At 45.9% G+C, this 20,210-nt stretch overlaps 2 protein-coding genes across 5 annotated transcripts in view; both read left to right on the top strand.

The window, feature by feature from the left end:
- Positions 1–14,124, top strand: part of RBBP5 (RB binding protein 5, histone lysine methyltransferase complex subunit) — a 40,872-nt gene extending 26,748 nt beyond the window's left edge. For 3 of the 4 annotated variants that reach the window (XM_008699526.2, XM_040636510.1, XM_008699525.2), the window contains 9 exons: positions 778–887; positions 1,941–2,060; positions 2,149–2,302; positions 2,399–2,470; positions 3,096–3,213; positions 4,492–4,561; positions 4,949–5,178; positions 6,217–6,408; positions 12,050–14,124. In XM_008699526.2, the coding sequence (XP_008697748.1) occupies positions 778–887; positions 1,941–2,060; positions 2,149–2,302; positions 2,399–2,470; positions 3,096–3,213; positions 4,492–4,561; positions 4,949–5,178; positions 6,217–6,408; positions 12,050–12,078 (1,095 nt within the window). In that variant the 3' untranslated portion in view covers positions 12,079–14,124. The remainder of the gene's footprint in view (positions 1–777; positions 888–1,940; positions 2,061–2,148; positions 2,303–2,398; positions 2,471–3,095; positions 3,214–4,491; positions 4,562–4,948; positions 5,179–6,216; positions 6,409–12,049) is intronic. The other variant, XM_008699527.2, reaches the window with a different exon arrangement.
- A 1,240-nt stretch (positions 14,125–15,364) lies between these two features.
- Positions 15,365–17,645, top strand: TMEM81 (transmembrane protein 81). The gene has a single exon (XM_008699524.2). The coding sequence runs from the start codon at positions 15,613–15,615 to the stop codon at positions 16,459–16,461; it is 849 nt and encodes a 282-aa protein (XP_008697746.1). The 5' UTR covers positions 15,365–15,612; the 3' UTR covers positions 16,462–17,645.
- Positions 17,646–20,210: the final 2,565 nt, after the last annotated feature.

Genomic DNA, 20,210 nt, shown 5'->3' with positions numbered 1-20,210 from the left:
TTTTTTTTTTTTTTTTTTTTTTGGTGATTGGGGTGTATAGGCTGGTATAATTTCATGGCTACCTTAGAAAGTGGCCATTTTTGGAGATGGTAAAATCCACATAACATAAAATACAACATAAAATTTACCATCTTGATTAACCATTCTTAGAGTGTACAGCTTAGTGGCATTAACTACGTTCACATTGTTGTGTACCCATCACCACCATGGATCTCCAGAACTTTTTTCATCTTATAAAACTAAAACTCTGTACTTACTCAGCAGGAACCTCCTATTCCTTGTTCCCTCCCTAGCTCCTGGCAACCATCACTCTCCTTTCTGTATCTAGGAATTTGGCTGCCCTGGGGTCCCCATGTAAGTGGACTCATACGGTATTTGTCTTTTCGTGACTGGCTTCTGTCACTCAGCCTGATGTCCTGAAGGTTCCTTCATGCACAGCATGTGCCCGAATTTCCCCCCTGTTCCTGGCTGAATACTGTTCCACTGTAATACATTCCCCCCTTGTGTTGATCCCATCTGTTGATGGATCCTTGGGGTGCTTCCGCCTTTTGACTATTGCGAGGAGCACTACACGTTGTATTTTAAGAATAGACGAACACATGGTCCTTCATTTGAAGAATTAAAAGGCGGTATCAGTTAATCAGGTTGAGTTCATGAGGTGTTTTAGTTTTACCCAGTCTCTGGCCAGCTTTAGGGATGGAGGCCAGGTCAAATTACTTGAAATTACCAGAATACTTAATGGTTTTTTTTTTGTTTTTTGTTTTCCTTGAACTTTAGATTTTGGTCCTAAAAACAGATTCTCAGGATCTGGTTGCTTCCTTCAGAGTAACCACCGGAACAAGCAATACCACAGCTATTAAGTCCATAGAGTTTGCCCGGAAGGGAAGGTGAGACCTTGTCTTTTTAGGGACAGTTTTAAAAGTGAGTAGAAGGCAAAAAAACATTGAGATTCACAGGTCTTGTGGATGTTGTAGTTAAATCCAGAAGAAAGTTTACTTAAAAAACTAGCAGCTGTCAGTATCTGGTTCTTACATTCCCGAAATTTATTGCACTGAACCAGCAGCCACCTCCTCCTTCTCTGGACATGGACCAGGTAGTCCCTTCGCAGAAAAGCTGTCTGGGTGGTGTATGTTTAGAACTAGAATGCCTGCCATGTGGTACGCTCTGGGTAAAGATCAGCTGTTTTTTATCATCCCGAGTGCTGTCACAGAGTTCACAGAGCACTTGAATGGACACTATTTGCATAAAACTGTTTACCCTCTTATTTTCGGATGTTTTTCTGATAAGGCTGATTACCCAAGTAGAAGTAGGTATGTCAACAGAAGTGAGAAGAATTAGGTGTCGGTGTTAGAAAGAAAGGTGACAGTCCTCCTGTCTTGTGTGGAAGCACACATGTGTACTTAGAGGACATTCATGTTCAAAGTTCTTATGAACTCAGGAAAGCCTAGTGAAGCCTGTAGGAAGGTAGTGAGATAACTTACATTTTAGACAGATTTCCAATGTCATTGCATTAAAAAGTTGAACATTTTAAAATGACATAGTTTATTAACTCATTAGGAAGATTATGTTATGTATAAGGTGGGCCAGAGAAATGAAGCATTCATTATACGTCTTACTGTAAGTTTGTGAATTCGGCAAACTGGTTTCAGTTTAGAGGTCTTGGATTTTAATTAAATACTAAACAGTTAAAAAGTACTGAAGATCAGTTTGTACATATAGGGTTCAGGGATACACAGAAAGTATACAGCATATCTTCACTTCAAATTCTATTTCGCTTTGGAAGGTGACAAGTAAATACGTAAGTGTTCTGGCCTGTCACTGAGTCTCTTCTTAGTGGAGTCGTTGTTAAATGGTAGGTTCTAAGTAATAGGTAGTAATAGAAAATGATAACAGAAACAGATTTCTGACCTCTTGTGTTGATATTTTTATCCTTTCTCTAGTTGCTTTTTAATTAACACAGCAGATCGGATAATCCGTGTTTATGATGGCAGAGAAATCTTAACTTGTGGAAGAGATGGAGAGCCTGAACCCATGCAGAAGTTACAGGACTTGGTAAATAGGTGTGTATCACCACCTAGAAGAATATGGGGCAGTTTATGACCTGAGCTCAGCCACTGGTTCTCCTTGGGTACTTTCTTTGTCCTTCAGGACCCCATGGAAGAAATGTTGTTTCTCTGGGGATGGGGAATACATAGTGGCTGGTTCAGCCCGGCAGCATGCCTTGTACATCTGGGAGAAGAGCATTGGCAACCTGGTGAAGATTCTCCACGGGACGAGAGGAGAACTCCTCTTGGATGTAGCTGTGAGTAGAATGAGAGGTTGCTCTTGTTACTGATGCAAAACAGAGAATCTCGGATCCGTTCTTAGAGCCGATTTTTCTTTCCTTCCTTAAATTTAGTGGCACCCTGTTCGACCCATCATAGCATCCATTTCAAGTGGAGTGGTATCTATTTGGGCACAAAATCAAGTAGTAAGTATTTTTTCTAGTTTAATTGCTTTGAAGCTAGATATCTTTTCTTTATATCAGAAAACCTTACAGGTAGTAAGCTAAAAATGACCTGTTCAATTTCTTTTGCATGTGATTCTTGTAACCTCATTAAATCGACTTAGTTTTGCTGTCTTTTGATGGGAAGGTCTTGGTCCAAAGCTGATTTACTAGCTCTGTCTTCAGGGAGAAAGTCTGGTGTACTTTCTGTTACATTTTTCTGTTAACCTGAAAGAGTTTTCTTTTGCTTTTCTTATTTTCAGCTCAGTTAGTTTCTGTTTTATACCTTGGTTTTGTTTTGACTACTTTTAATCATGTTCATAATCCATGTACTCCTAAGAAAATGTAGTTTTACCTGATAATTACATCTTAAAAAGATGAAAGATGGCAGTTCTCCTGAAAGAACTATAGTTAATAACTTGGAACGTTTAAGATCTAAATACCTGAAGACAGTAAAGCCTGTAGGTACCTAATTTTTGTTAACTGCCAGATTTGATCTCAGTTCTGAGTCTCGTATGTGTGCCGATCTTTCGTTTCTGTCAGTTAATGTCGAGCGTACAGACCATTGCTTTCTCATACGGTCAAGTAGTGTATTTTGTTTGCGGCATAGGAAAATTGGAGTGCATTTGCCCCAGACTTCAAGGAGTTGGATGAAAATGTAGAATATGAGGAGAGGGAATCGGAGTTTGATATTGAAGATGAAGATAAGAGTGAACCTGAGCAGACAGGTAATATTTCTCGACTACAGTCTCTCTTTATGCTTACACAGTTTTGATAGTGTTCGGAGAGTCTCTGTGTGAGTGTGCCAGCTGAGGGCTTCTGTAAGCATTTTTACTAGGGTTCGACAGCTCTCTTACCATTTCACTGTGTTTCCTGATGAATTGCAGATGATCACGTGACACCTGATCACCTGCAGGAGCTGGGGGCTTAGTCTGTATCAGGTATTGTCACCCCCATGGCAGGAAGATGAAGGTAAAACAGCACAGGCTCTGGAGTCCGACTGCCTGGGGCAAAATGCTTATTGCTCTTTAAACCTGAGTTTCCTCATCTGTAAAGTAGTAATAATAGGACCTGCCTTTTAGGGTTCTGGGGAGTAAATGAGAGAATTCGTGTAAGGCGCCCAGTGTGCGCCTAGGCCAAGGTAAGCATTTCCATGCTGTTTTCGATTAGGGTTGTGGTAGTGATCATTGTCTGTTTGCTTTTTAATATAAAGTAAACTCTGTGCCCAGCGTGCGGCTTGAACTCACAACCCCTGAGATCAAGAGTCACCTATGCTACTGACTGACCCAGCGAGGTGCCCCTCATTGTTATTTTTATCTCGTTTTCTGAACTAGATAGGAAGCTCCTTTAGGATAAAGATCTGAGTTTTTAATCCCCACGGTTGTCTAACACAGGGCTTTCTGTCTCATAGGGGTTCGTGTGTATGAATGCTTAGTATTTCCGGTTATAAGTTCATTACTCACTAGGTAATTAACGCCACAGGTCGTTGCCTGCTGGACCACTCGATGGCGCCAGGAATCAGGGAGTTGGGATTGAGGTTGGTTCTTCCAGCTTGGCAGTGCTGGGCCCCACTTCTATGACGTTAGATCACGTACATGCCCCGTGTTTTAGGAAGATCACCAGGAAGGCGGTATGTTCTGGACTGTATTGATGTTGCTGGATTATGTTGTGTGAAGCCTTTCCAGACTCACATAAGTTGTTCCTCCTCCTCATCTGCGTAGCACGTCACACTTACTGTATTGAATTGAAATGATCTGTTGATACCCGTCCTCCCCGGTTAGGGGGTGAGATTTTTACCGAGGAACTGTGTGCGGCTTTCTTGGTCATCGCTGTATCCCCAGCGTAGGGTGGAGACTCAGCACCTCCTTGTGGAATGATTGAATAAAACGAACTGTTTGGTTTTCCTCCGTTGTTTCTCCTGAATTTTAGGTGATGGAAATCACCAGGCTGCAAGTAGAAAGCCGGTTTTTCCTTCTTCTCACACCTGTGCTGTGTCTCTCCTCCAGGGGCTGACGCTGCCGAGGATGAGGAAGTGGATGTCACCAGCGTGGACCCGATCGCCGCCTTCTGTAGCAGGTGAGCCGCCTCTGCAGGCGAGTCCGCGGGGTGCTCCTCCCCCTCCCTCCGTCTCAGGCGCTGGTGTTCTGCTCGCCTCCCCCGGCTGTCCTCCGTTCGTTAGTTCAAAGTGATAACTCCGTTGCTGTGAAGAAATCCCTTCCCTTTTCCCCAATAGAAGATCTGAAGAAAAACTGAGATAATTCATTTATACCCTTTAGTTTTACTACTGATTTTGTTATTCAGTTTGTCTGCTTTCCTTTTACTCATCTTGGCTTTCTTAAAGTTCTAGATCCATACCTGTTGCTTATGGTTAATATAGGTGATTCTGCCCTAGAGGAAGGGTTCATGGTTTAAGCAACTGTCTCCTCTTTTTTCCAATCCCTTGCCTGATCCTGTTCCAAATAGTGATGAAGAGCTGGAAGATTCAAAGGCTCTATTATATTTACCCATTGCCCCTGAGGTAGAAGATCCGGAAGAAAATCCTTACGGCCCCCCACCGGATGCGGTCCAAACCTCCCTGATGGACGAAGGGGCTAGTTCAGAGAAGAAGAGGCAGTCTTCAGCAGATGGGTCCCAGCCACCGAAGAAGAAACCCAAAACAACCAATATTGAACTTCAAGGAGTACCTAACGATGGTAAGGGCTGCGTCTTCTGCCTGTTGCCCGGTAGACATCACTTCTTTCTCTCCGGCACAGTCTGGTAATCTCCCATTTGAGTGATTTTACCTCGACGGAAATTTCCCAGCAGTCTTTTTTTTTTCTTTTTAATAACTCCTTACAACTTTGTAATGATTTCATCTGCTTTCACTTCTCTTTTCAAGTGGAGAAATTGTGCCTTCCAGTACTTGCCTAAATGACAACATGACGTCTTCTGAGCTCTGGCTCAGAGTTGTTTCATTTTACCATTCTTCTTTTTTTCCTGTAGAGTGGTTTTATGAGGTGGTAAAGTAGTGGTCAGACCTGAAGAGTCTTTTCAGTCTGACTTGGGAAGTCTTTATTCTCACCTCTTGGGGTAGGTTGGGAGGTGTGTGTGTTTACTGTTGACCGTCCTCCTTTGTCTTTTAGCTGACCGCAGTCAGTTCCTTACGCAACTCTGTTTCCCTGATGCTTGCTTCCCTGATGCTGTTGATGGTGCACCTGCTTGTTTCAGCCGCTGTTGTGTTTATGTGTCCCTGCTGAGTTTTACATCAACTCCGCAAGTTGTTCTATCTCTGCTTTACAAAGGAGAAAATTTAGGCTTGGTGAGGTCAGGCGACTTGCCCACGGTCTCGGCAAGTGGAGGAGTCAGGACTGTCGGCCTGGTTGGCCTGCATCCTCAGCCCCACTCACTTTCTGTGCTCGCCTGCCAGTGTGCATGTGTGCATTCCTGGTCTGGCTCAACGTGATTCCTTGTCACTGTGTCTCTCAGCTCCCTTTTTGGTTTGGAGCCTCTGTGGTATGAGCCATAGAGGCCATGTGTGCCCTTTGGCCAAGCAGCGATTTCTCATTCAACAGCCACTCTTTTATAGTGTTACAATTAGTAAGTGTACACTTTTCTCCTGGTATTAAGGGATCTGGGACACGAGGGCGGTGCTCTTTGATCCCGGGTAGTGGCAGTGTGCGGCCCGTGCCTGGTTGGGGTGCTGGGACGGGCGGCGTGTGGACCCCTTCCCGTGCCTCTCTGTCCTTTTACAGAAGTCCATCCACTACTGGGTGTGAAGGGGGATGGCAAATCCAAGAAGAAGCAAGCAGGCCGGCCTAAAGGATCAAAAGGTAAAGAGAAAGATTCTCCATTTAAACCGAAACTCTACAAAGGGGACAGAGGTTTACCTCTGGAAGGATCAGCGAAGGGTAAAGTGCAGGCGGAGCTCAGCCAGCCGTTGGCAGGTAAGGACACACTGGGAGCGCTGTCTGGCTTGCTTCGCGGCCTTGCTTTGTACAGCCCCTGACTCCGTTTAACTGCAGTATCCTTTCCTTCCTTCCCTCCTTTTCCTGCTGGTGGACTTCTGCAGAGTGTTAGGCGGCCACCAAGGCTAGGCTAAACCAGATTTGGCTTAATTCAGTGGCCCTTAACCTCGGGTCCATCAGTAGGTTTCAGGGGATCTATATTCCCCTGATATTCTATGCAAAATACTGTGTGAGTATTTTTGTGGGGAAGATGCCCAGAGCTTTCATCAGATTCCTTTAGGAATCCATGGCCCCCAAAAAGGGTAAGAACCCCTGGTTTAATTCATTTCTTTGCCCGTATTTGCTTCTAGATTTGTTTTGTTTTGTTTTGCCTCAAATGAAAGAGCCGGACAAATAACAAGAAATACAAGTTTGCTTTATACAACCCTGACTGTAGTGTTTTGTCTTACCTTAAACTGTTCAGATTCCAGAGGTGGCGGTTATCTGTCTAGTCTAGTCTAGAAGCAATAGCACAAAACTTGTCAGTAGTACCATCGTGTTAAGGAAGAAGGTGAAATGTTTTTCCAAATAGGAGATTATTAGCAAAAAGACAGCAATTATAGTATCCATGTAGCTTCTTAACACCTATGCTTTGAAACTTACTGAGTTTTGTCACTTCTATGTGATCGAGGGAGTTTATTAGGGGACAGAGAGCAATTTTAATTTCCTATCAAATACTTGTGAATGTAGGCTAGATGGTCTCTTGTTTGGAAAATAGGAACCAGACGGAGTCTGTTTCTGTTCAGACATTGTCGGCTTTTGGAAAATGTCGTTCTGTATGTGAGCACTGCTGTGGTGAATCCGGCGCTCCGACTTTCCTGCGGCTAGCTCAGTAGACTCAGAGGTAGGCCTGATAAAGGAGCAGTGGTTGTATTCAGGTTTTTTCCCTCTTGCTTTAAAATTTTCAGCTTCAGGGTGTGACCCCCGGTTGTGCTGACGGGACACAGGACTAGAACGTGAAACGGTTCCTTGTGTGAGGTACACCCGCAGTCAGTGAATCGTGTGAACGTGAATCGTCTTCTGTCGGGAAGCTAAAGGCCACTCAGTTGCTTGTTTTGAGTAATTCCACCTCGTGTGCTGGTTTTAGATCTTAGGTGTTCACAGGGAACACGTGACATGGAGCACCGTCGTTTTTTCCTCAACAGCAGTATTTATGGTGTTCCCCTGACAATCAGTTCGCACCTCCACTTTCAGTCCACTAAGGCTCTCTGTATATTTTAGAATAGCTGAGAAGAGTTACGTGGCCATTGTCAACAAAGATTGTAGTTCAGTAATTGATTAATGTAAAAAAAAATCCCTCTGTAACCTATTTTTTGTACAAGCTGATGCCACTACAGAAAAACACGGTTTAAATTTCAGTAGATTGCTCTGGCTTACAGAGCTGAAGTGCTTCAGGGCGATTTAAAATGTGGCCAGAAGGGCGCCTGGGTGGCTCAGTCAGTTAAGTGTCCGATTCTTGATCTCAGCTCAGGTCTTGATCCTCAGGGTCATGAGTTCAAGCCCTATGTTGGGCTCCACGCTGGGCATGAGGCCTCCTTAAAATAAAATAAAACAAAGATAAATAAAATGTGGCCAGACATACTGAATTAATTGAAATACTGTAAGACGTAGTCTCCTAGCTTCTTCAAAACCTGCCAGTAATTAATCCCATTTGCTTTTTAAAAGTATGTGTATGGCATATAAACCATTTAAAAGTTTTTGAAAATTCACATTTTCCTCTCTTTAATACAGTGATTCCAACTTTTAATCATAGTTGATGAGGTCAGTAGCAGTAAGTAAATATCTCTGGCCTTCCCCGATTGGGTTTCTGTCGGAGACACCATGAACCACTGTTAGATTTTACAGCTCAGGGTATAATAGCAGTGGTGTTTCTCAGCTGTACTTCAAAAATGTCTAAATGAGAGTCAAAATCAAATGTCGGCAAGTTTACCCAGCCATTTTTATTTCCTAAAATTCTCAGTAACTGAGTAGTTCACAGTGACATTTGGAACTGAATGTAAAATAGATACTTCAGTCGTAGGAGTCAGTGTTTCAGAGCTCCCAGCCAGAGTCGTCCCAGGGTCGAGGGCCTGTTAGAAGTTCATTCCTGCTCGCTTTGCTGACAAGGTTCAATGAGGTACTGACCTCAGGAGAGGCTGGAACCTGTATCTTGAGGAGCAGAGTGCTGTAAACGGGACTTGGACTTTGTGCATTAGTTTTATTGGGTGCTTGAGTTGATCAGCCTTCGAGAGAGGCCGCTGTCGAACAGCTTCACCCGTTAAAGGGACTAGAAGAGACTTCCGTGTACCAGGCCGGGGGATGGTACCTTCTCCGACGACACACGGAACAGCTGCATAGACGAGGCAGACATCTCAGCAGCTTCTGGTGACTGCGCAGGGCGTACCTCCCCGTGTAAACTACACTTCCTCCCATCTCCTTGCTTCCCTCGCCCTGTTTCTTGACTTTTTCCTGAATGGAAATCTCCAGAGCTGCAGTGGCCAGATTAAACCAGAGGGCGCTGAGGAGCAGGAAAGCGGGGGCATTGTGGTTTGCTTCCAAGACGTGCTCAGAGGGGCTGCTTCCAGTGTCGTGGACCAGCTGCAGTGTGGTTGGAGCTTTGCCGAGGCTGCACATCACACGTGGGGAAACGGGGTGTCTGATAACTCCGTCAGACGTCTGAGTCTCGGGACAGCCTATCCTATCTTTCCTGTGGGCTTCCTGGGGCAGCAGTGGGACCTCATCCAGTGCCACGGTCGGCCTGGAGCGTCCAGAGCAGGCAGAGGCCCTCAGAGGCCACAGAGGTGAAAAACTTCTTTGGCAGTTGAGTTCTGTATTCTTCCACACCTCAGAGATTTTCCATAAAAAGCGGTATGCGGTCGTTGTAGATTTTCCAGGAGATATTAAGAAGTGAAGCTCGATCCAGAATGCCTGAGGTTGAAGCGTCTTCAAAAAGCAGTTCAGTCTGCTTTTTGTATTTTGGTTGTATTTTGCCGATTCAAGGCTTTGCGGATCTCGACTCTGCCCCAGTGCCCCACATTTGCATTCGAGCTGAATTGTCGGAAGGGATTATAGGTGCAGGCTGTGTTGTTGCTCAGGCTAGAGAAATGGCAGCTGTTTGTGAAAATCCGCAGTTGAGCAGGTACCGAAGGAGCTGGTGGGTAAGCCCTCACCGGTCCTGACAAAGCTGAAACGGTCTGTTGCACGTCCCGCAGCAGGAGATTACTCGGGAAGATTGGAAGACACCTAGACCTCTATAGAAGTAATCTGGCCATCCGGAATCTAGGGCTACAGAAAATTCTTCCCTGTCAAACAGCTCATCAGTGTTAGCTAGCATCAGTGGACCCACATCCATGAAGACACACTTTCTCTGCTGAATGAGGACCCATCGGTGAAGCTTACTTAGTGCGGGTAGCCCTGAGCTTGGGACTTTGCGGAAAGCCCAGATCAGCGTCATCGACAGCATCTATGTGATTCCCCTTAATTTCCTTATTAGATTCTCTCCAGAGTACAGTCGTCAGAACAGACACGTGACATTGAGCAGAACCACCAGGGTCCTTGTTGCCCTGTGAGGGCTCAAGGATTGCCCAAGAACTAGGGCTTCTTGGCAGTAGATGTCATCAGTAGCAAGTGTGACAGAGTTGTGGCCCGTCACATGCATGGTCTAAAGGCCTCTTGGAAAGGTGGGCATAAAGAGGGTGGTGTATACCTGGGTCTCTTGGGGGTGGCAAAGGCCAAAGTGAGCAAAGGCTCACTTCTGGGGGCTCACGGACACCACATGCATTTCCCCGGCCCGCCACCCCAGGCCTCTGAGCCACCTCCTCAGTCCGATTGTTCTGGGTGCCTGGTAGGGAGTGAGGGTTTTTTGCCCACCTCTTCTCTTTTTTTTTTTTAAATAATCAGTCTTTCAAAGACTAATTTATGAACTCCTGCTAAAATCAGATAGCCAGGAGAGATCTTTCTCATTCTTTGTGATCTTACTAGCAGACTAAGGTAATATTTGCAGGTTCACATCCAGTGTTTTCTTAGGCCACCTGGGCTTTGGCTGCCGTCGGGAGGTACCAGTAACAGCTGCTCATCATGAGCTCAGGTTTTTTTAATTTTCTGTTACTGGCGATTTCCTTTATGTTGCAGCAAAATACTACAGATCTTTGGGGCAGAATTTTAAATAGCCTGGAGCTCTTGTCTTGTGTTGTTGTCACTCTGTGTTTTATCTACTCATAATATTATTGCTTGCTGTGGTTTGGCTTTGTTACCTGATACCTGGACAAGCCTTTTTGGTTTTTTTTTAGTCTGTCCACATGAATGAGGACGATACAGAAACATTAACTGACCTCAGATAATCAGTATAATGTACCTCATTAGTCATCTTGAGTGCTCATTATTAATACTATTGATTTGTGATCAGACCAGTTTTTTCCTGTCGTGATGTAGGCTTAAAATGTTAATGGTGTGTTCATTTTTAAATGGCTAAAAGAAGACTGGTCAGGGTACCTGGGGAACAGTCAGTCAGACTAGCCTTCATGTGGTAAAGGCAGGGTGTCGGGTACGGTGGAGTAGATTCCCCCACCGCGAGGATTTTTTTAAAAAATCAATTCAGGAAGTTGTTATGTTTTATGTTGAGAGATCTGAAAAACGAGTGCTAAAGAAACTTTTTCTTTTACTGAACTGTATAGTTTCAATTTGATTTTTAACCACATAGCATCCAGAAGGGTTTGTATCTTTTAATTTCTCATCTGTGCTCAGGCAAATGGGAATATATTTTTATTGCCAGTTTTCATCTGTGCTTGAACTTCTACTTTAAAAATCAGGTTAAAAGCAAAGTATATAAATGGGTACTTTCTTTCATAACTTGGACAATTATTTTTTAACCATGTTACACCTTCAAGTGGCATGTCCGTCCCCCCCATTCCAGAGGACATCTGGGAGGATTTTCTTCACCTTGTTCTCTTCTTACACTTCCTAGTTAATATTTCACAGCAGCCCATTTAAGGATGTCCCTCAGAGGTTGAACAGCTTCTATGGAGTAATCAGGGAAGTGTTCATTTGATGTTACTGTTGAGGATTTTGTGTATTGATCAGTTGGCGCATAGAAATGCCGGCAGTAGGTTTCATTAACATTTCACCATATTGGGATTCTAAGGTGAGAACGTCGGTTAAGGCACAGGGGTGCTCGGAAAAGGGTCTTTTGCTCATTGTTAATTATTTAGTGACTGATGAGTCTAATACATGAGAGATGAAGAGAAGTAGCACCCTAGAATTCCCTTTCTTCTACTGACTGCGCTTTTCCGATTGTAAAGCATTTATGATCATGTTGGAGAATGCTTAGCAGCTTAGAAAATGTGTAGAGAACTCTGATCATTTTGACTTTGTTTCCCCTTTGGGGCAATACTAAGGAAAGTATTAGGGTGGGGGTTTGGGACTTGATTATTTGTTGCTTCAGTAAAGAGTAAATGGGAGTTGAGTTGGTTTTAACTTAAGGGGGGAGTTCTTGGCCCACGTGTGCTTGTCGGGCCTCATCCAGCATCCGTCAGTATTTCTGTTCTTGCACGCTGCTGGTCCAGGGTGATGCTAAAAGACGTCTTTTTGTGTCTCATTTCTTTAGCAGGGGGAGCGATCTCAGAACTGTTATGAAGACGCTTGAAGTTCTTCATTCTTCCCCACTTTGCCATCATGTGGCCTCTGGACATTGTGGTCAGTCATTTGTGATTGACTTTAATTTAAAACAAAGGCCTCCGCCTCCGACCCAGGAGGCGGAAGGAGTGAATCGTACGTTTGAATGAAGCAGTGAATTATGGAAGAAGAGTACACAGCCCTTCCCTTTCAAGCATAAGTCCAAATCGGCTCTCAGGAATGAGGATGTGTGAAGACATCAAACAGGAGTTTTGACTCATTCAAACTTCAATGCTTGGTTATGTTGCTGGAGAAAACAGACCAGTTTTGCTCATCTAACTATTGTGCCCAGGATCATTTTGACCCGACATTTCCTATCTTGTTTGCCTTCCATCCTCTGTGCATCTCCTCGAGTGACATTCTCATCTGAAATTTTGCTGCCGGTACTCTAGAAAAACTTCTGTTGCATATTCTGTCTTCCATTTTTAAACTTAACTCTCTCACCAGATACCTCCTGTATTTCCCTATTGTGTACAGAGGATAGGCAGAAAAGACAGTGCTGGAAAGCTTTCAAGTTTTCAGAAAGGGAAGAAAGATAAGAAAGGCCCCCTCTTCTTAACATACCCATTTTGCTCAAGAAGCTGGGCTGTAAGAGGGTCAAGATTTTTCTTCGTTTTCCTTTCATTGCATGTTTTCCTCCAGTAGGGGTTCATTCTCATTAATCATGGCTTTCGAAGATAGCTGGTTTCATCCATATGCAGCGAAGAATCATCAGTCCATATTGCTTCACCAGTGCTGGCTTCCAGAGAGGGAAACAAACCAAGGTGTCTCTCCACAGGCTTCTTTTTTATTGGGGTGGGGAATCTATGCAAGGACTAAAGTCAAACCGTCCAAAATCAAAGCAGCAACAACACAGTTCAAATCAAAGATCAAGGAAAAATTTTTTTGTATCGTTGCGTGTGGGTCTCTGTCCCTTCCCTGCAGTCATGACATTTTCCCCTTCTTGTATCCCTGCTCCTTCTCTGTAAGACATGTTTTCAGTCTCTTCCTTTCTGTGAAAGGTTGCTTAGCTTTTTAAACATTTTTTTTTTTTACTTTCTGCTTCTTGCTTTTGCTGTTCTTTATATTCAAAGTAGCAGATTGGATGGACGTATACATGAGGTGTTTGAAATGCTCTGAGAACCCGGAGCCCCAGGTGTGGAGAGGGTGCTGTGCAGAGAGCTCTTAGCTGACCGGAGGGGCTTGGCCTGGGCCGCGATGGTCTCGGCACCCTCCGAGGGGCATGTCCGTGCTCTGCTCGCCTCTGCTCACCTCTGCTCGCTGTGTCGGGCCAGCAGCTGGGTGCTCCTATGGGCAGCCACACGACGGGATTACCTTTTGGATTTTAGGATAGCAATCAAAGTAGACTTGCATCAGGAAGAGCCTCTTTCTCCCGCTCCGTCTTTTAGAACCAGAATATTCAGTATTTGATGTAAGAGCTCCCCTTGAGTCAGTTGCAAAATGCCTGTATTTTTAGCCACAAGTGTTCATTTTGTGAATTTCAGCTCTTCTTTCCCATCAGACCAGTGGTTGAGATTGGCAGGTGGCTCACAGGATGTGTTTTTTGTTTTGCAAACATCGTTTCCATTCCATTTCTCTGTGTCCCTGCAGCGCGCTCTGGATCTTGCACCAGCTCTGTGATACAGAAGGTCTCGGCCTTCCTTGCGTGGGCAGAGTAGCTCGCTGTCCTCTGTCTGTGCACTGGGGACATTTCCACTGTGTCCGCTTCCTAAACTGGCTGCTGAGAAAATCGGCTCCAGCCCTGTCAGATGGTCTCTGGCAGCAGTTCCTAATAATTATTTATGCTTTCGGAATTTTTTTTCAGCTCCTGAAACTTCCTATCCAGTTTTTTTTCTCCATCTGTACAATATATGCATATTCTCTTCTCTTTTGTCATTCCTTCCCCCCCTATCCCCCCCCCCGCCATTTCGTTTTTTAATGTTCCGTAGTTTTGTATGAGATGAGACTTAGCCTTGGGTTACTTCTTGCTGAAGCTTTAATGCTTTGTAAATAAAATCGGATGTTTATTAAAGAACAGGTGTGGTTGTTGGTTTGTGGACACTGCTTCTGAAACTCACTAGCCCCTTTGATTTGTATGACAGGAAATGCAGTTTATGGTGCTGATGTTAGATCTTCCTGTGCAGGGATGCAGACCCGGGAGGAGTAGGGGGTGGTTGGGGAGTCTGAGTTCTGCCTCTGGACAGGATTATAAATAAACGATTCAAGCAAAGAGTTGGTGTTAAATCACAGAGATCGTCTAGGAGTGATCTCTCTCCAAATTCTTTAACTCTGTAAGTGTGTGTAAGTACTTGGTAGAGGTCATGGTGCTGGGGGATACTCTGGATGTTACAAAAACGCACGCGATGGCATTCCTCCCTTCCAAGGATCTTTCTTAAAGTGTAAGTACTGTTAAATTCCTTTTTATTTGACTTTTTTCTTTCCTAGATTAAATTGCTTTAAAACTCATAAAGTCTATTTAAGTCTTTGGTTTTAATCATTGTCAAATCTGAATGTCCACCGCTCTTTTTATTTTTTTTCTTTGTTCTGGGACTAAGAATCCGTCTTCGATGTCATAGCTGTTTCATAGCAACCTTGACCCAAGTGAATGATGAGCTCCTCTGTTCTGTCTAGGTAAGGGAGTAGGCCAAGAGGTGGGCAGGATAATGTATCCCCTCCCCCCAAAAATACCTTCAATGCTCTTGGGAAGGAAGAGTGTCTAGAATGAGGAGAGGGGCTGTACTGGGTATTGCCCCTCTTGCCCATAAACACTCGGATTCTAAAAGAACAGCTCAGTCATTGTCTTCCTGAGTTTTCATTTTTGTTCAAAATTCCTTACCCACGAGCAGTGTATCACACTGTACAAGGTGTTTTCATGCACAGTTTATCATTGCCCGAAGTGACCCTCCTGAAGTAGACGAAGCATTCTTTAATTCAAAGGAGGGAATAGAAACAAATTCAGGAAGGAATCCGTCACTTGCCTCCCAGTCCAGTATCCTTAATCCTTTTTTACAGAAGGTTTAGGAGCTTTTAAAGTCAATAATAACTTAATGCAAGGTAATCCTCTTTTATTTTTTTAGGCCTGGGATTTGATTTCTTGGTCAGATTTAACTGGGGTTTCTAAGCCCTTTATTTGGATCCCACAGTTCGGAGAGGAGGGCAGGGGTGAGGAAGAGTAGCTTCGCTCTGCATTTGAAGTCATTTGGACATTTACTTCAGAGGCTGAAGTCTCTTCATCTTTGTCTTCCCAAGAGGGTGGGTTTAAGTTCATTATAAGGGCGTGGACAGAACGAAGACTGGAGAGGTGGTCCGCGACAAGCAAGAGCAACATGGTGACTTCTGTCACTGCCTTGTGTGTTCATAAGGACTGGGCTTGGATTGACCCCGTTGCTGTGTTTCACTGACAACGAGCGGGTGCATCCTGTCCTTTGATGTTGAAGGAGATCTTGTGTCAAAGGAATGAAGTGATACAGAGGCTTCACCTGGGACACCTCGGGTGCCAGCTGACGGAGGTGAGCCATGAGGACCTCGGCCGCTGGTGTCCTCTTCGGGAGCCTGGTGGTGGCCTTCTGTCTGCCTTTGGTGGTGACTTTACCGAAAACACTGGCCATACCGAAGAAGCTGCAGCAAGCCGTGGGCAAGGTGATTGTCAATGCCACCACCTGCACGGTGACCTGTGGCCTCGGTTTTAAGGAAGAGACCGTCTGTGAGGTGGGCCCCGATGGCGTGAGAAGGAAGTGTATCTCTAAGCGCTTGGAATGTCTGACCGACTGGATCTGTGGGTTGCTCCATTTCACCACTCTCAGAGGGAAGGAGTTCGAGCTGAGCTGTCTGAGTTCAGACATCCTGGACGTGGGGACGGAAGCTTTCCGGTTCACCTGGAGACTTGCTCGCGGTATCATCTCAACTGATGATGAAATCTTCAAACCCTTCCGGGCCAGTTCCCACTTCGTGAAGTTTGAGTCTATTCAGGAGTATGACTCTGGGACATACCGGTGTGACGTGCAGCTGTTAAGAAACTTGAGACTTGTCAAGAGGCTCTATTTTGGGCTGCGGGTGCTTCCCCCTAACTTGGTGAACCTGAACTTCCATCAGTCCCTTACTGAGAATCAGAAGTTAATCGACAAGGGCCTGGAAGTGAATCTGGACAATGGTTCTAAGCCTCACCACCCACCGTGGAAGAAGAAGGTGGCTGTAGCCTTGGGAATCGGCGTTGCCGGTGGAGTGGCTGGTGGTGTGTTGGCGATCATTGCCCTGGGCAGTGGGCTGAGGCTGGTGTATAGCAGTGCTGGCCTTCAGTCCTTCAAAGTCTCCCTGTGGAACGGCTGGCTGCCCAGGAACCTGGACCTGTTCAGGAAGCCGGGCTAGCTTTTTAAAGGAGTATCTGGCGGTCCAATTGTGGCCTGGCTAGGAGGGAGGGCTTCCACCTCCAAAAGAGTGAGTGGGGCACACAGAGAGGGGCAACATCACGGTAGCGTGATGGGCAACGCTCCAGGTGGATCTCTTCCTGATCTTCCTGCCACTAGGCCCCCAGGAACCCTAACTGTAGGAACTGCTTCCCAGAAGAGTTCTGGCTCCAAACTTGCATTCCCTAAACCTTACAACCTGATGCCTGTCCACCTCCGTCCCTTCGAGCAGCGTAGTCACGTAGAAGGATATGTTAATAGCTTTTCTAGTGGAAACTTCTTTTTCCTCTTCAATAAAAATCATTCCTAGTAGCTGCATGGAGACCTAACCTTCTCTACTCTTTAGTTAAAAATCTCTTGCATTTGTTGAAATTGTCCCATAATCAGTCTAGCTTTCCTTTTCTCCCGGTTTCTTAGAATAGACTTTGTACACATTGCTTTGTAGGAGGGCCTATGCCCTTATGTGGCAGAGCCAAGGCTGTTAGTAATGACATCCGACCTGGGTATGTTAACAGTCACTAAATGTTAATAAATTGCCCCTTCTCTACTCCCTGGGGGAACCCGCCGTGTTCAGTGTTAAATTGATTCCTGGCAGAACGCTGGATTCCTCACCTGGTATGTTCCCCCTGAGTAGTTCCTTGGCTTGCTCCCTGCTCCTGTCCTTCTTAGAGCAGCCAGGGCCACCCAAGGAGGGACTAAGACCTTCCTAACTCCGTAGGAAATCAATCCTAAGACCCTCAGAGGCCATTCGGACTGTGTGAGCGAATTGGCTTGTGGGATTGTCACGGAAAAGGCTCTCGGCCATCAGCTGAGCTAATTCTGAGAGAATCGGAGTATTTCTTCCCCTCACTTTTCTCCAGCTGCAGACGTGCTGGATGGGAAGACTTGGATTAGCGGTCCCCTTCTCTAGCTGTGTGTCTGAGTCATCTGGATGAGCTTTTGAAGAACGAGATTCCCGAGCCCCCCATCCCTGAGGATGCTAATAACTCAGTTAAAATTATGGCTAATGGCTCTCTATTATTCTGTTAAAAATGATTTCAGGGGCATTTGGCTGGCTCAGTCGGTGGACCATGTGACTCTTGATCTTGGGATTGAGTTTGACCCCCACACGTTGGGCATAGAGCTTACTTCATTTAAAAAATAAGAGTTAAAATAATTTCAACCCCATAGAAAAGTAGAAAGAAAAGTTTAATGACAACCCATAGATCCTCTGCCTAGATTCACCAATTGTAAATGTTTTTCTACGTTTATCTTTCTAAATAGATGCTGATTTTACTGAACCACTTGTGAGTTAGTCACAGACGCTGTGACCTTTTAGTCCGAAAGCACGTACGCAGCTGCTAATGACGGCGTTCTGTGTGACTGCAGTGTCCTCCTCCCCCCTGAGGAAATTAATCCCCTAATGTTACGTATGGTTGAGACTTCGTCTCCCTGGCTTCTAAAATCTCGGGAGCCTTTTAAGTGTTGATCCAGGATGAAGTGAAGCCCCACATACTACATGTGGTTGCTTGTCCTAAGTCTTACTTTACAACAGACCTCTGCATTTCTGTTGGTGAGGACAGTGATTTTATTGAAGAGTCAAGCCGGTTGTCTTGGGTAGGGACCCACCATCCAGGTTTGTCCTGATTGTCCCATGATTAGATTCCTGAGGAATGGGTCTTCCGCAGTTTTGACCGCAGCTCCTGCCCCCTGCAAACCGCGTCTGCTCCCTGCATCCCCTCAGGCGCAGGGTGTCAGGTGACTCACTGCCGACAGGGCGGTGACTTGGTTAAGGTGCTGACTGCCAGGTCTCTTCAAAGGTGTATGTTTTTTCCTCTTGTAATTAGTAGTTTGTGGGGGGGATACTTTGTGATATTTGCAATAATCTGATGCCTCAGAATCCATTCATGATCCTTGCGTGTTGCCTGTCGGGGACTGTAGGATGGCGACGCTAACGTGCCCTTGCTATATTCATTAGCCTGCATTTTTCTGTAAAGAAGAGCTGCTCTTTTTATTTTTGAGGTCTCCATGGATTCTCTTTTTCAGCGAATTATAATCCGTGACTGTTGTCCGATTTTTGATGTTTAAGTTGTCCCCAGTTCTGCCTGGTAGGAACCTCCTCAGGCCAGCTCTTTTCGTCCTTTGTTGTGGTCCCATCTGACCTGGAGCGGGTCCTTGCTTTCTAGAACAATAAGATGGCTAAGACCCATATTTGGACCTTGCTTTCTGCAAACCCGAACCTGCTGTTTCTGCAAGGGATTCTGGTTCCCTTTTAGCGTGGGGAGTGGCAAGTAGCGTCAGGAGGCAAGGTCTGGGTGCTCAGTGTGCTCCCTGCCACTGGGGAGTCATGCTCTTAGACCTTTTCATTGTCCTGGATACACACAAATCATGAGTTCAAAGCGTCTCTGTTTTGCAGAAGTTCTACAGGTAATTCTGGTAGAAAGTGAAGATTGAGGACCACTGGCCTTGGCCCACGCATAGTTTACAATTTACGATTGCTCTTATTTTGAAAAGATCTTATATTTTCCACACACTCTTCCCCCCTGCCCCTTCTCTCTACCTCAGAGGGGATGGGTTTCAGCAGACCCGGGTTCCTGGTCCTGGTTCTGCTGTTGACTATGTAGTGGAGCAGGTGGCCTGACCCCTGTGAGTGGGAGGGTCCGGTGAGAGCGATGCTGTGCCTGGAACAGCACTGCGTGCTGTGAGGGACTGGGCAGGAGTGAGGGGAGGTCACCAAGGAAGCCTCTTAGTTCAGCGCCCAATGGTTTGCTCAAGCACTGGGAGAGAGCTTGCTAGTCTTGCAAAGACGATAGAACAGTATCTCTGATCTAATGAACTCAGTACGGTGTGGCTGAGGAGGGAGGAGGACTGAAAGGGGCAGTTTCCCCTCTTACAGCTGGAGAGCCAGACCCAGGAAGAGCCGAGGAGCTTGTCCAGCAACTGTTGCAAGCGAGCAGGGACACATGGGATGGGAGACTGCAGCCCTGGGCTCACAGCCCTCTGCTTGCGGCTCTGAAATTTTGACTCAGACTATGAAGGGGTTGAACAGGGAAGAGAAAAAAACAAACCCAAACCCTGTGATGTGTCAGTAAAGACAGTTCACTGAATTCTGTGCATGTAATCTGTCTCCGGATGGAGGGTCAAGGACATGCTGACGAAAATCTGGGTCCTAGATTGGCACCTTTGGTGGGTCCTAGACTGGCACCTTTGGGTGCAAGGTGGAAGGGATTAGCCTACCATACCGCGGGCCCGTGCTGGCTCCTTTTGGAGGCTCCCCGTCGGTCTGGGCTGCTGCTGCTGAGCAGGCCCTGGGCACGTAGCCAAGCACTGAGGGGCAGGGGCCCTGCTTGCCTCTGTCACCCTCTTCCCGGACAGAGACGCTGGGGCGCAGTGGGCGCAGAGTCCTGCCCGCTCTGCACCCAAGGACTGGAGCATGCACAGGACCGTGCAGGTGTGCCGCTGTGCACGTGTGTCTCAGGGGAGGCTTGATGAGTGCAGGAGAGAATGAGTGCAGGAGAGAATGTCGCAGCTGTCAAATGGGAGTAGGAATTCACATCCTCCTGGCTGCTGACAGCAGAAACGAGAGGCGCCTTCTTGCTAGGTGGGGGTCACTGTGTCCCTGAGGGGGGAAGGTTTCCCTTTGGTACCATTGTCACTGCTGTCAAATGTCTTAGAAACCAGGGAAGCCTAAAGCACCGTTTATGCCCCTGTGGTAGGTAAAGCCAGCGTGGG

Source organism: Ursus maritimus, unplaced genomic scaffold (genome assembly GCF_017311325.1).
Source record: "Ursus maritimus isolate PB19 unplaced genomic scaffold, ASM1731132v1 scaffold_2, whole genome shotgun sequence".
Lineage (NCBI taxonomy): Eukaryota > Metazoa > Chordata > Mammalia > Carnivora > Ursidae > Ursus > Ursus maritimus.
This window is presented reverse-complemented; position numbering and strand designations above follow the sequence as displayed.